The sequence below is a fragment of the Corvus kubaryi genome, unplaced genomic scaffold (assembly GCF_017639235.1).
Source record: "Corvus kubaryi isolate FWS band 111438036 unplaced genomic scaffold, C.kubaryi_AGA036_p1.0 126, whole genome shotgun sequence".
In the NCBI taxonomy this organism is placed as follows: Eukaryota; Metazoa; Chordata; class Aves; order Passeriformes; family Corvidae; genus Corvus; species Corvus kubaryi.
In genome coordinates, this window is record NW_024580661.1 from 1401682 (window position 1) to 1415528 (window position 13847).

General features: G+C 44.9%; 1 protein-coding gene across 1 annotated transcript in view; it reads left to right on the forward strand.

The window, feature by feature from the left end:
• PCDH15 (protocadherin related 15) overlaps positions 1-13847 on the forward strand; it is a 506585-nt gene that overhangs the window by 343803 nt on the left and 148935 nt on the right. The window contains exon 5 of the mRNA XM_042021638.1: positions 10282-10400. Coding sequence (XP_041877572.1) covers positions 10310-10400 — 91 coding nt within the window. The 5' untranslated portion in view covers positions 10282-10309. The remainder of the gene's footprint in view (positions 1-10281; positions 10401-13847) is intronic.

Below are 13847 nucleotides of genomic sequence, written 5' to 3' on the forward strand. Positions count from 1 at the left end.
TGGACACTGGGGCTTGGAGCAGCCTGGGACAGTGGAAGGTGTCCCTGCCCATGGCAGGGGTGGCACTGGGTGGGCTTTAAGGCCCTGTCCAACCCAAACCAGTCTGGGATTCACACACAGGACTGAGTTGAACAAGAGGTGAATTTTGTGGGCTGAGTTGGCTCAGCTCAGCAGGGCCTGAGCAGGAGGGAACAGTTGTCCCTGCCCATGGATGGAGGGATGGATGAGAGGATCTCCAAGGTCCCTGCCAACCCAAACCATTTCTACACCAGTAATCCTTGGCAGCTGTAGCCTACCTCCAGCCTGCAAGCAGTTCCCTGTGGCAGCCAGAAACCATCTGAAAATCCCTGTGCTTGCACTTCTCCCAAAGTCATCTCTGTTGTTTTCCTGTATCCACAATGAATTGTAAGATCCCACCTTTATCTCTCTTCTGTTCCTCAGAAACCATTTCTTGCTGGATATTTGACCAAGGAGGTGCTTGAGCAGATCAAAACCCACACGTGGGTGTTTAAATCCATCCCCAGCAGCTCTGGTAGGTGCTCGGTGCCAGCTGTCCCTGGATGAGTGCCCGGTGCTCATCCGGGTGCCCCAGCACGTGGGCACAGCCCACATTCCCCCGACTCTGAGCATGTGAATCACCCACACATCCAGCAGAACAAAAAAGGCTGGAAATGCCACATCCATCCCTGCATTCAGCAGTGGGCAGAAGCACTTTGGAGAGTCTGGAAGGGTGGAAGAGAAGGATTTGCTTGGGAGATGTGGAGGCCTAATGTCTTGGAATAGCCAGCCTGGCTGGATGAGAGTGCTGGGTGTTCTGTGTTTTAAGGAAAGCAGGAATATAGAAAATGAAGGGAGTGAAATGCTGAGTTGTTGAGGGTTGATGATGCAGCACTGAGGTGTGAGGATATCTGGAGAAGCAGAGGTTCAGGAGATGGATTTCCGCAATTGCCAGAGGGCTGAGAAGCAGCTGGAGGGATGAGGAGATTCAGAAGGTGGAGTGGTTAAATGGAGATGGATAAATCATGGAATCGTAGAACAGTTTGGGTTGGTTAAAGCCCATCTTATCCCACGCCCTGCCATGGGCAGGGACACCTCCCACTATCCCAGGCTGCTCCAAGCCCCAGTGTCCAGCCTGGCCTTGGACACTGCCAGGGATCCAGGGGCAGCCCCAGCTTCTCTGGGGCAGTGAAGAGAGGGAAGTGATTCCAGACTTTTAAAAATGTCAAGACGTGAGTAAAGACTTCACTGCCTCCTTTCCCTCCTGGCCAACAAGCTCAGAAATCAGTCCAAGCATAATCAAAACATGTACTCAGCTCAGTCATGCTCAGTGCTTATTAAGAAGCAACAAGAGGGATTTTTAAGGGTAAGATTCCCCAAAAATACTGGGAAGGAAAATCATGGAGTGGAGGAGAGAGAGTGCTTGAGGCTTGAGAGGTATGGTGCCAGACCTGGGAAAACTTGGAGAGCAGAGCGGCACAGGAAGGTTGGGAGAGGCTGTTGAGGAATGAGGGGGACACAAAGGTTTGATGTGCAGAACTGACGGGGAAGGCAAGGCTGCCTTGAGGTCTGGGGTGCTGTTGGATGGGAGCAGGAGGAAAATGAAGGTCAGCCTTAAGGAGCAGAGGCAGAAAGGAGGTGCTGAACAGCAGGGATATGCTTACAATAATGAAAGCTGGCTTGGGGCTCCATTCACAGACTCCAATCCAGCTGTCCAGGCTGAGGAAGCTTCCCAAGAAAACTGGTGAGGTGTGAGAGGGGTCTAAATGTAGCAGGCTGGGTATCTGAGGTTGTTTGTGTTGAAGGCGCCTTGTGCACATGGCTCAGGGGTTAAATAAATAATCCGTGATTTGAGTGCAGAATGTGGTCACTGATAACGTACCCAGGACCTGATAATGATGAAACTTTGATTTCCTGTTCTTTTCTAGAAGAGAAAGCTGAATTCCTGTGAAATGGTTTAATTTTCCATGGGCTCTGCTGAGGAGCCTGGTCCCTGTGGTAAAAGCCACAAGGAGAGTGTCCCTGGATTGCAGGGGGTTAACACCAGGTGCCAAAAAGAATATTTGGGATTTACTGGCAGTGTCCCAAGGCAGGCTGGCTCCTGTACAATAATGGGATGTGCATTTGTTTTTTAGGGGACTTTTGAATCCTGCTGTAGATTGTGGCAGCTCTCTGGTGTAACCAGCCTTACTATTTGGCATCTGGCCTACCTTCCAAAGCCAGGCCTAACTTCTTGCCCAGTGATATCCAGAACCACAATCTTCAGTTGGTTTTGGGGGCGGCTGGATGAAATCTCTCCTCGGGGGGGTGTGCACATGTTAATTCTGACATGTCATGCACGGAGCTACTCAAACACAGCTCCTGTCACTGCTCCAGAGTGTATTTAACACTACTCCTGGTGTAGCGACTACAGGCCGGCAGAAAGGCTCATTTTCTAGAAAAGCGACAAGTCTAATGTCTTTATTTTTACAAGAATTTAAATAAAAATCCTCTCAGAGAAGGGAGGAGGTAGCATAGAAATTCTACTTGAGAAAATGTCCTTTTCTTCAGTAAAAGGAATCCACTTCAATGGGCTTAAACTGAATTAATCTGGGACGTGTTGGTTGCCCCGGTTTAGTTTGGGGAGTTTCCATTTCTGTAACACCAGCCAGGTTTTCAGCCATACGATGTGGAGACAGGTCCTGGTGTCCTGCAAGGAGCACTCAGAGGGGTTCCTGACAAAACATCTCCTGGTGTCAGAGAGATTTTACTCCTTGGATTCTCTCCTCTGAGTTATGTAATCCCAGGGAAGGATCCTCAGAGAGAAGCTGCTCTGGCAAGGGAGAAATGGAGAGCTTTTTGGGATGGAATCCAATACCTGTCGTGCCGTAAAAGCAATGAAACTGATCTTTGGGCTTTTATGCCGCATTATATTTTCATTATTAACACTTTAATGTGTAACTTTAGCTCTGTGTGCATATTTTGGGAAGATAAAGGTTATTGAAGAACTCACTGAGCCACTCCTGCCTGATATGGATTGGGTTTCTTTTAATCTTTTTGTGTTAATGTTAATTTTCAGCTGGAGTCTCCTGGCTCTGATGTCAGGTTTAGGATATCTTTGCTCTCTCCGCTTTCTGGAGGCACCATCTGCACAGCAGGAGTTTCAAATGAACAGTGCCCCAGCCACACAACTTCTTTTGTGACTCAAAACCTCCTGTGAAAACAGTATTTTATAGGTGAAGTCCACACAGAGGAGTTGGAAACAAGGATAAATAAATTCATAATGCGTGAAAAAATGGGTTTGTTGGCAGGAGTGAATGCTGAAGAGCTGCAATCCTGTTAATCCATCCAGTAGCTGCATTACTTGTTAAAAAGACAGGAAATAAATCATTGCTAGCGATGGAAGCAGGAAACAAAAGTGCTTTTCTCTCCCTCAGTTCTCCCGTAAAGCTCTTATCTAGTTTTGTGAGTTTTCTCCATGCAAACTTTCCATCTACTTATCCACTTTCTTTGTTCAGTGGGAACCAGCAGCACTAAATGGCTTTAATCCTTTAAATCATCATTTATAGGGTGTTCTGCTGGCAGGAGGGTGGAAAGAGTACTCTTGGGGTGTCTGGGAGGTGTCCCTGCCCATGGCAGGGGTTGGAATGAGATGAGGTTTAAGGTCCCTTCCAAGTCAAACCTTTCTGGGATTCTCTGGCTACCACTGGTACATAGAGGTGGAAAACAAAGAGCTTTATAATTGATGGAATGCAAGAAAACAGCGGGTTGGGGGGTAGGGGGGGCAAAATATTGAGATAAACTTAGGGATTTCTGCATTGAAGTAAAAACAGCTCATTAATTAAACTTTTACATTGCATCCTTCCCAGCCAGGCCCAGGGGCAGCTGTGGTGTTCTCACTGACGTTTGAAATTACTTTCTTGAGCTCTGTTACTGAGGCTTGACTTCGGCTTTGCAGTGGCATCTCATCGACTCCTAGAGAGTCATTTCTGCAAGGAAGGCACAGAAAATACCAGGCTTAAAGAGAGGGGCAAGGAAGGGAAGAAAGCCAGTAGTCCGTAGAAGAATGTGGGCAAGCAGGAATATTCGAAGATGAATTATTTGAATGTAGATGCAGAGGAAATGCTGAGGAATTTCAAGCTACAGGTGAAATTTTACTTCAGATCCTCATATAAATTGTCATCGTGGTTTTTTCTTGTTCTTGTGTCTTTGCTTTCTAAAAATGCTGCCTCCAAGTAAGGCTAAAAACTCAAGAGCTTGATAACACAAGGACAAGGGACAGGAATGCAGCATCAGTATTCCTCTTTTCTAATGCATTCATTTGTGTAGAAACAGATCCAGCAGCTGGGAAAAGGGAATTGAGGGGGGAGCAGGTTTGATCTTGAAATGCGATCTTCAAAATCTTCACGTTCCTGAAAGGTCTTATCCAAGGAGAGGAGAGTGATAAAATCCAACTCAACTGTGCCAGTCTCGGAGCATGAGAGCACTTTAATAGGATTGAACAAATCCAAGAATCCATAGGCTGAAATACTCATGTGTTAATTGCTCAAGAAGTGTCAGTGAAATAAAACCTGGAGTTGTGTTTGGATTTTTGGAAGGCCCAGAACTGGAGAAAGGGCTGGATTTGCACTCTAAATTATTCACTGTAGCACCAGCACAGCCAAATACTTGCTTATGCTTGAATAATTCTTCAGGAAAGCATTTAAGCAGATATTTGACTTCTGCAAACAGAGTTAGTCACACTTGCAGCTGAATCAGAGCCAGAACTGGCTTTAACTCAAAGGTGAAGTCTTCTTTCCCTGGCTTTTCTTCTTGTTGGAGGGGCTGTGAGATGGGATCAGGGACTTGGGCATGGGAGGAAGGCTGTGGGCTGATCTTCACCCTTCCAGGATGTCCTGAGCTACCAGAGGTGATCCCTGAGCTCCTGAGCTGGAATTAGGGTTTAGTTTTGTGCTTTAGCCCCAGCTGAGGCTGTTCTCCAGCCCAGCAGATGTGCTCTGGACGTGCCCCACCAGTGAGAGGGGCTCAGGGCCTGGGCATGGGAGGGGGGCTGTGAGCTGATCTTCACCCTTCCAGGATGTCCCAAACTGCCAGAGGTGATCCCTGAGCTCCTGAGCCAGAATTGCTGCAATTAAAGTTTCTTTTTCTGGTTAAGCCCCAGGTTGAGAGTGTTTTCCAGCAGATGTGCCCCACCAGTGAGAGGGGCTCAGGGCCCTGGGCATGGGATGGAGCTCGTGGGGTGAGATTCATCTTTCCAGGATGTCCTGGGCTATCAGAGGTGATCCTGAGCTCCTGAGCTGGAATTAGGGTTTGGTTTTGTAAAACCAAACCCTAATTAGGGTTTTGTAGGGTTTTTTAAGCCTCAGGTGAGGGTGTCTTCCAGCAGATGAGCTCTGGATATGCACCCTCAGTGAGAGGGGCTCAGGACCTGCTGATCAGAAGTAACCCCCCTGAGATATTCCATGGAATTAATGGGTATGAATTCCATACCAAGTGAGGTGACTGGAGTGTTGAACAGCATTGTGGAGCAGAACAGAGCTTGGGGTTCTCCAGGGTGTGTCTGTTCTGTGGTTAAATAATCTTTTAGGAGCCTTTTTCCTCCTGCTGGCACTTCAACAGAATTGTTTGGGTGACAAAAATCAAACGCTTGGGACACAGAGTTTGTAACGAACTGTAGCTTTAACTAAGCCAGGAACACTGTCAGGCTCTAAAGCAAGTTCACCTCCTTTTTGGCTTCTGTAAGAGGCTTTTCCTGCTGTTTTCCTGGCATTTCTGATTTATTATGGCACCAGCTCTCCAGAATAAGCATTGAATGAGCATTCTATATCCCTATTTTATGTCTACAGTCTTTAAGAGAGTTCAGCTGATCAGTAATAATGATGAACCTTATAAAAAACCAGTCCACTGTAATTTTTTTGCTGTGTTAAAGCACTTCAGTTGCATCAACCTTTAAAAAATAAATACTTTGAAAGATTTATCATGACTGTAGGGTGCAAAGCGCATCCCTGCTTTGTGTCACTTGTGCTGCTTGAAGGAGTTCAAGCTGGTTGTGTAAATAATAGCACAGATGTAAATGGGGATTTAATCCCTTTTTAAATGCTGAGCTACTCACCCAGCCATAGCAGCTTCTCAGGAGCCATTGTTTTTGACAAATAAATAGCAAATATTTGTTTATGTGTCTAATGAATTAATAATGCATGCTTAGTGATTTCTGTTTCAGTCTGACAGGGCTTCAAACCCACTGCAGGAGCAGAAGGTGCAAAGTGTGTGCCTCCAGGTTGTTTTCAGGTTTGCTCCTCGTGGAGAACACTGAGTGGTTGTTGCTGGTTTGGGTGGTGTGGGCACTTCCACAGTCCGTGTTTCCTATGGAATTGGGTGTGGATGGGGTAGCTCTGGTGTGAGGGAGCCAATGGCTCTGGCTTGTGGCAAACCTGGCCCAAAATTTAGGCTCCGGGGAGAGCTCAGAGCCCCTTGCAGGGCCTAAAGGGGCTCCAGGAGAGCTGCAGAGGGACTGGGGACAAGGGCTGGAGGGACAGGACACAGGGAATGGCTTCCCAGTGCCAGAGGGCAGGGCTGGATGGGATATTGGGAAGGAATTGTTCCCTGGGAACAATTGTGCCAGGGTGGGCAGGCCCTGGCACAGGGTGCCCAGGGAATGGTTATTTATTTTGATCAAGGCAGTGTTTCCCCCCCCCTCCAGCTTCGAATGAATGCAAAGTTTTACATCCTGTAATAGCACCTGGTCTAAAAGTAAATTAATTATTGGAATTTACTATCATATTATTGTCCCTCTAAATATATTCTAAGTGCTTGGATGTCATACCTTTTTTTTTTTAATTTACATTTATCCTCTCTTAAAATTTAAAATTAGAATATATTTCAGGAAAATACTGAGTCTTGCAGACATTTTGTATGTTTTTACTTTACAGATCTTCCTTCTCTTAACAATTCACAGTTGTTCCTTGCCCTGTCTGGAGTTCAATCTTATTTCTTGCAGACTGTCAACCTTTTGGTACTTTGTGGTGAATTGGGATTTGTTCTGAGCTATTTCCGAGTTAGCAGAATCATTTGAACTTAATATTCTCATTTTCTGGGCTTTAGACTGGCTTTTTGGGGTTTTTATTTGGTTGTTTTTTGTTGTTTGTTTTTTTCTGTTTGTTTTTTTCTTTTTTTTTTTGTAGTTTCTTTGGTTTTTGTGTTTTCTTTTGGGTTTTGTTTTGTTCTTTTCGGTTTTTTTTTGGTTTTGGGCGGGTTTTGTTTGTTTTTTGTTGTTGCCATGTTTTGGGGGAGTTTTTTGTTTTGTTTGGGGTTTTTTTTCCTGGTACAAGTGGAAGCAAAAACCAGGATTTTTCTTCTGTTGTATTCCAGTTGCATAGAGAGCTGCTTATTCTGGGAGCCAGCAGCGTTGCCATCCTTGTGGTTTAACTTGACATTTCATCAAAATCAAAAATAAATCTGTCAAGATTCCGTCCTAAAAATCTCTCAGGAGCAGACTCCGCTCAAGGGTGTCAGCTGAGCTCTGAATAACTTTCTAAAATAGAACATCGTGATTGGAGAGCTGGATTTATTTTGTTTCTCAAGGTTGTAAAATCAAATATCAGTGGCCTCTGAAAGTGGGCGCGAGCCCTTCTTTTTAGGTCTGATAACACCTAAAATCTGTATTTGGACGGGATTTTCCTTAGACTGACCTGAAGGCACCAAGAGTCTCCTGAACTTCTGTTTTCTGGGATGTGAGGTGTAAAAGGTTGGAAGCAAATGTCACCTAATGGAATAACACTGCTTCAAGTGCAAAAGCAGCTGAGCCCAGTTCCTTCAGGAACTTTTGTTAACAGGGGAGGAGATAGTGGTGAAATACTGAGAAGTTCCCATCCCCAAAATTCCCAGGAGGTTTGATAACGATGATGAATTGGAATCCACTTGGGTAATGTGGAGACAGCCTTGATTTCCAAGTAGTCAGCAGGAATACATCGTGGCAAAAGTCATTTTGGGGGTTTTTTTTGAAGGTGCTGTTGCAAATTCCAGAGTGACTTTGGAAAGGGCTAAGTGGAAGTTTGGCTGATGATAACCAAATGAGCATTTTGGGAAGGAGAAGGGAGGGAAAAGGCCCTTTTGAGCAATTCTGGTCTCCTTGCACACAGGAATAATAGTTCCTTTGGGAGGAGTCTGGAATTCTCCTTTGAGCTGTCTCTAACTTCCTGTTTTGCCACAAATTCCCACTTGAGCTGTCAGGGTTGCCCCCTCCTCTCTGAGGTTGCTCTCTACAATTCCCTGAAAGGAGATGATAGTGAGGAGAGGGGAGCTGGGTCTCTTCTCCCAGGGTCCAGGTGAGAGGATGAGAGGAAACAGCCTCACCTTGTGCTGGGGGAGGTTTGAGTCGGATACCAGGGAGAAGTTCTTCATGGAAAGGGTTGTAAAGCCCTGGAAGGGGCTGCCTGGGGCAGGGGTGGAGTCTCCAACCTCGGAAGCGTTCAAGACACGTGTGGATGTGGCACTTGAGGACACGGGGTCGTGGTGTCCTCATGTGGTGCTGGTTGGATTTAATGACCTTCACGGTCTCTTCTAACCTTAAGAGTTCTGTGACTCCACAATTCCCTGTTGGAATTTGGACAGAAAGAGCTGTAGAAGGGCGAGGGAAGAGAAGGAGGAGAGAGAAGAAGGAGGGTGCTTTGTATGGCTTGAATTCCTGCATTCTGTGACCTGGAGCTGCTCTGCCAAGACAAACGTTGGTCTCAAATCTGAAGAAATCTGTGCTGGTGCTTCACTTGTTTGATGGACAATATTAAAGTTCTTCCTGGAACTGCTGCCTGGTGCAGCCTGCACTGACCCCTTGCTGCTGCACAGGGTGGGAAGAGTCCGACCTGAGCACAGGAGGAGCTTGGAAAAGCCTCTCCCCGTCCTTAACCCCTGGATGAGAAGTGGAGCAGCAATGGGTGCAGCGTAGAATTTGAAATGGTTTTGCTGCTGCCCTTTATTTTTCCAGAATGTCGGTATTAAAATCCTGATAAAGTCACCGGCACCCCATGGCTTTTACAAAGGGAAAAGGAGCTGTGCTGGCTCAGAGGGAGCCCCAGAAATCACAGGAGAGAATCATTAAATTTGGGAAAAACCTCTGATGGTCTGTAGATCCCACCCGTGTGAGCTGTCGTGGAAGCAAACGAAATCTATTTATATGTGATATATATGGTCAACCACCTAGGAACTTGAAACTTGAGTGAATATGGGCCACTCAGTCTGGTTTATTACATTTCCCTGCTTGCTTTCCTCATCCTGTGGAAAAAAACCCAGGTTTCCCTCCAAAACTCCAACTCCAAACGATTGTTTTGCAAGATGGTTTGACTTTTAATAAATACAGCTAATTTTTTTAATATAAGAGTTTGATTTATATTGTTGGAAGTCTTTCTTCATTCTGTGCGCCTGGCACTGTATTTATCCCAATCTTTGTAAATTTGAAAGAATATTTTTAAGTAATTCAGCTCTGGGCTGCACAATGGTGCTAATTCTTTTTATTTGGACCATGAACCAGAGCTTTTGGTGACTTTCTAATGTTCCACACTCCAAATATGTTCTGGAGTTCAGCCAGGCTTGTCTTGGGGATTTTGGTGGGGTTTGTTTGGGTGTTTTTTGTTTGTTTTGGGAGTTTGGGGGAAGGAAGGGAGAAGGTTGTGGATTTTTGGTTTTGGGTTTTTGTTTTTGTTGGTTTGTTGGTTGTGGTTTTGGGGTTTTTTGGGTCTTTCTTGGTTTTTTTTTTTTTTTTTTTAGTTTTAGTTTTTAATTTTACTTTGTTGGTTGTGGGGGGTTTTTTTGAGCTGGTAGTGGTGTTTTTCCCATTTTCCTGGCCACAACCCAACAGCCCATGTCCTTAAAGAATGCCATCCTCAGGGATCACCCCCATTTTTCCTGGGCAATACCGTTGAATCCTGGGTCCCTCCGGCCTTTCGCAGTGAGCCCTCATTTTAATTGGTGCAATTTCTCTGCTACAGTTGCTTCTCCAAAGTGCTTGAAAGCAGGAAGGGTAACATAAATACTTAATTGCAGGGAAATTATGGAAATCAGACCTGATTTAAGCCAGAACCTTGCATTTTCTTGACTTGGAGGGCTGTGCATGCACAGTTCTTGAGATAACGAGTACACACATCTTGACTGATGCTAATGGGAGTTCTCCTTCCTTATTTTATTTATTTTCATGGCTGAACAATGCTGTGATCTTAGAGGCTGCAGATCCCCTATGTAGTTACCTGTGAAATCATTTGTAGTGGCTCACCTTTTTGCAGGTTGAGTAATAAATGTATTAAATCTCTTTTCCAGCTCTGCCTTGAGTGAAGTTTGACAGAAAATGGTCCAGCAGCTTTGTCTCTGGAAATGGTTCACAGTGGGGACAGCACTCGCTGCTGTCCTGGCACGGGCTCTGGCCCAGAATGATGAAGGTAAGGGTTTCTGATGGGGTGGAGCTGTGGGAGGGTTGGGATGCCTCTGGAATTTCATCGGAATGCTTTTTTTCCCCCCCAGAATTACTACTTGAAAGAGTAGTTTGGTAGGAAAAGAGGTTACAAGAAAGAAAGGGCTTGGGTGTGTTCTGTGTTTCATGGCTTCGGCATCTACTGGCGACTGCATTTTTGAAGCTGCTGATTTACCAGGCAAGATAAAATCTGCAGTTGGGATTATTCAGTGCTGGGCTCAAGCATCAGAATTGGTTTTGTCTTATTAATTGTGCAAGATTAAACTTCCCTTTGTTTGTCAGTCAGCAGTTGTGGTTGGAAAAGGAGTTTGAGAGAATTGTTAATGACCAAAAAACTTGGGAAAACATCCACAGTGAGGGTGCTCTAGAGAAACAAGACTTCAGGAACCCTGAAACATGGCACCGGTAGCTCGTGCTCCTCCTTGGAGCATCTTGGTTGAATTTAATTAAAAGACACCAGAAATGTGTCCTGCCAGGGATCTCTGGTAATTAAAAATTCCAGCCCTGAGTAAGTGACATGGGTTTACTCTTTTGAACAATTTAACAGCATTGAAGGGCAAAGTCTGTCCGAGTTGTTCCTGAATATTTTTGGCAATAATGAGTGGGGTAAGTGACAACTGAGTGTGGTTTCAGAATGTCTGTAATGAAGTTGCTCATTATCCATGGCACTCCATGTGTGTAGAGCTGTAATTGTACAAATTTACAATTTTGGCAGCTGGATTTTGGTTTAGAAACCTCTGTTTTGTCAGTTACGAAGTAAAGGAATTGTGCTTTCATGGGAAGTCTTCAATCCTGCTTGAATTATGCTTTGTCCTCTGCTATCGAGTCGAAAGTCTCTTTTTCTTACTCTCCTAATTGCTCTCCAAACGTCCTTTTATTCCCTTCCACCCCCAGCCCAACCCCACATTATATTTGATGCCCATAATGTACAAGAGAGCTAATTTAATTTTCTCCATTTTTACACCCTGTCATAATCGCTGTCAGTGCTGACACTGAAGTGGACGAGCTGCTCGTATTTCACGTATTTGCTCTGTGCTGGGGTACAATTAACCGTGTTTTAATCACTTATTGCAGTGGAGGAGTGGGGCCATCAGGCTGGGGAAGGTTGACCTTGGTAGTGGTGGTGGTGGTTTGAGGAGGAAGATGCTGGGTCAGGTGGAGGAGAGGCAGTGGGATGGCCTCTGGCATGTCCAGCAGCACCAGAGGACACAGGAGAGCAGCAGGAATAACAGTGGGAAGGAAAGCAGGATCATGGGGCTGGGGGGGGGCAGTGGAGAGTCCTCACGGGAGGCTGAAAAAATAAAGCAGCACTTCTCAGTGGGATTTTTATTTGTGCTCATGCTGGCAGCATCACATCTCTCCAAAAAGGCATCTTTGAGGAGAAGAAAATGGGGATTTTTGGCTGAGGAGCCATTTCTAGTTAGGCTTGAGCGATGCTGAAGAGTGCAAAGCACAGATGGCCCAGACAGGATGGGGACAGTTTGATCTCCTGAAGGGGAAAAGGGATCCCTCAGGTTTCCATTTCTGTTCCTTTGCACTTGGATGACAAATTCTCATCTCTGTGTCCTTATCCCAAGATTGTTCAGAACCCTTTTTCTTCCAGGTGGTTTAGAGGAAGGGAAGGGCCACCACGCATTAATGGCAGTGTCACATGGCTGAGTAAATACAGCAACTCCCCTTCTTCAGAGGGTTCAAAACATAATTTTTGGGTGGGTTTTCTTCGCCTGGCTCGTGCCAATTTATTTATCACAGTACCCACACTTGATTTTATCCTTGGTAATGTTCCCTTATATGGCCTGAACAGGGGAGCTTTGTTTTAATGAGTATAAATTTGCTGCCTGTAGCCAAAATTCTTGTTGCTTTTCCAGGGGAGACCTCAGAAATTCTGTTTCTTGAGGAACATGCAGCACTCTGATACAAACTGAACTGATTTCCTCCCCCACACTGTGTTCAGGAAAGGGTAAATGGAGCTGAAAGCACTTTGGATAAATTTCACAGGGGTGTAGCGGAGAAAAAATGAGCTGGAAATGGATTTAAGCCAAGGTGGGGGACTGGTGACTCAGCAAATGGCACCCAGCTAATGAGGCAATGCTTAGAGGAATAATAATTGGAAATATGTTTCTTGCAGCTACATAGAAACTGTGTTCAGGGCTGGGCCTGGAGGAGTTCTGATGTGCAGGAACAGAATTTGTAACCTGAAATATAACACAGAAAAGAAGTGTTCTTCTGGCAATTGCCATTTCCAACCAGTGTAGTTCTCTTAACAGCAGAATAATAAATACAAATAACTAAAAAATCATCTCTGGCAGAAATTAGGGGCTGTTTCTTTGCAGCCAGCATGCAAATGCTCCATTTTCCTGGCGGGAGCTGCAGATGTCGACTCAGTTTCTTGCCCCTCTTGCTGCATTTTGCTTCGTTAGCTCATAATTTCTCTATTTCACATGTTTTCCTTGAGCTCCCGAGTCACCAAGTCCTCCCCAGCCACAGCAATTAATGATATTCCAGGAGTGCTTTGGAAATGATCAGGCTGCTTTTTTCCCCATACTTTAGTAGGAAGTTTCCCCAGGATGCCATCTGCTCCAGATGAAATCCAAGTACTTCCCATGTACTGTAGTCCCTTTGTATTAAAACCCATCCCCCTAATGATTAAAAACCCCAATTCTTTTGTTACAGAGCCATCCCATCAGCCCTAATTTACTGTTGATGAGCCCATTCAGTGTTTAATTCCAATTATTTCATCCTGTAATCCTTTTGTTCAATCCTGTGGTGCACCAGAATAAATGTTAGGCTTGAGTGTGGCCAGAGAATATTGTGAGTATTTTTGGTTTGGTTTTCTGAAAGAAAGAGATCTTTTTGCAATTCCTCCTGTTGCCCTCCTTCCAAATAGGAGAAATGCTGCAAAGGTTTGATTTTTTTTTTTTTTACTTATTTTTTTTTTCATAATCTTTTAGCTTAAGTAAAACTAAAATTGTCACTTGTAGCTGTGCAAGACATGAAATTAGGTCAGCTAAAATCTCCTTTATTTTTCCAGTGCTGCTCTATTGAATTCAGAGGCAAACTCTGAGGCTAAAGGAATCAGGGAGGAGGAAGGTGGCAACACAGGATCAAATCTCTCCCTTTTTTTTCTTTCTAATCCAATGTCTAGGACTCGAAGGAAAAATTTAGCAGCAATTTTTGGCCAGCGGAGAAGACAGCTGAATTCAAAACTCTGTGCACTTTTATGCCAGACTGAACCAATCCAGCAGCAATTATTTGCCAATTAACAGATTTAATTGCCCAGCATTTAGATTGAGTCCATACCTTTCATGGAAATACAAATGGGAGCTGGGGGGGGCCGGGGGGGGCTGCTTTTAACCCCAAGCGGTTTTGCACTTTTTTATATGTGGAAGAAAAGAACAGCTGAAGGCCCTTAGGT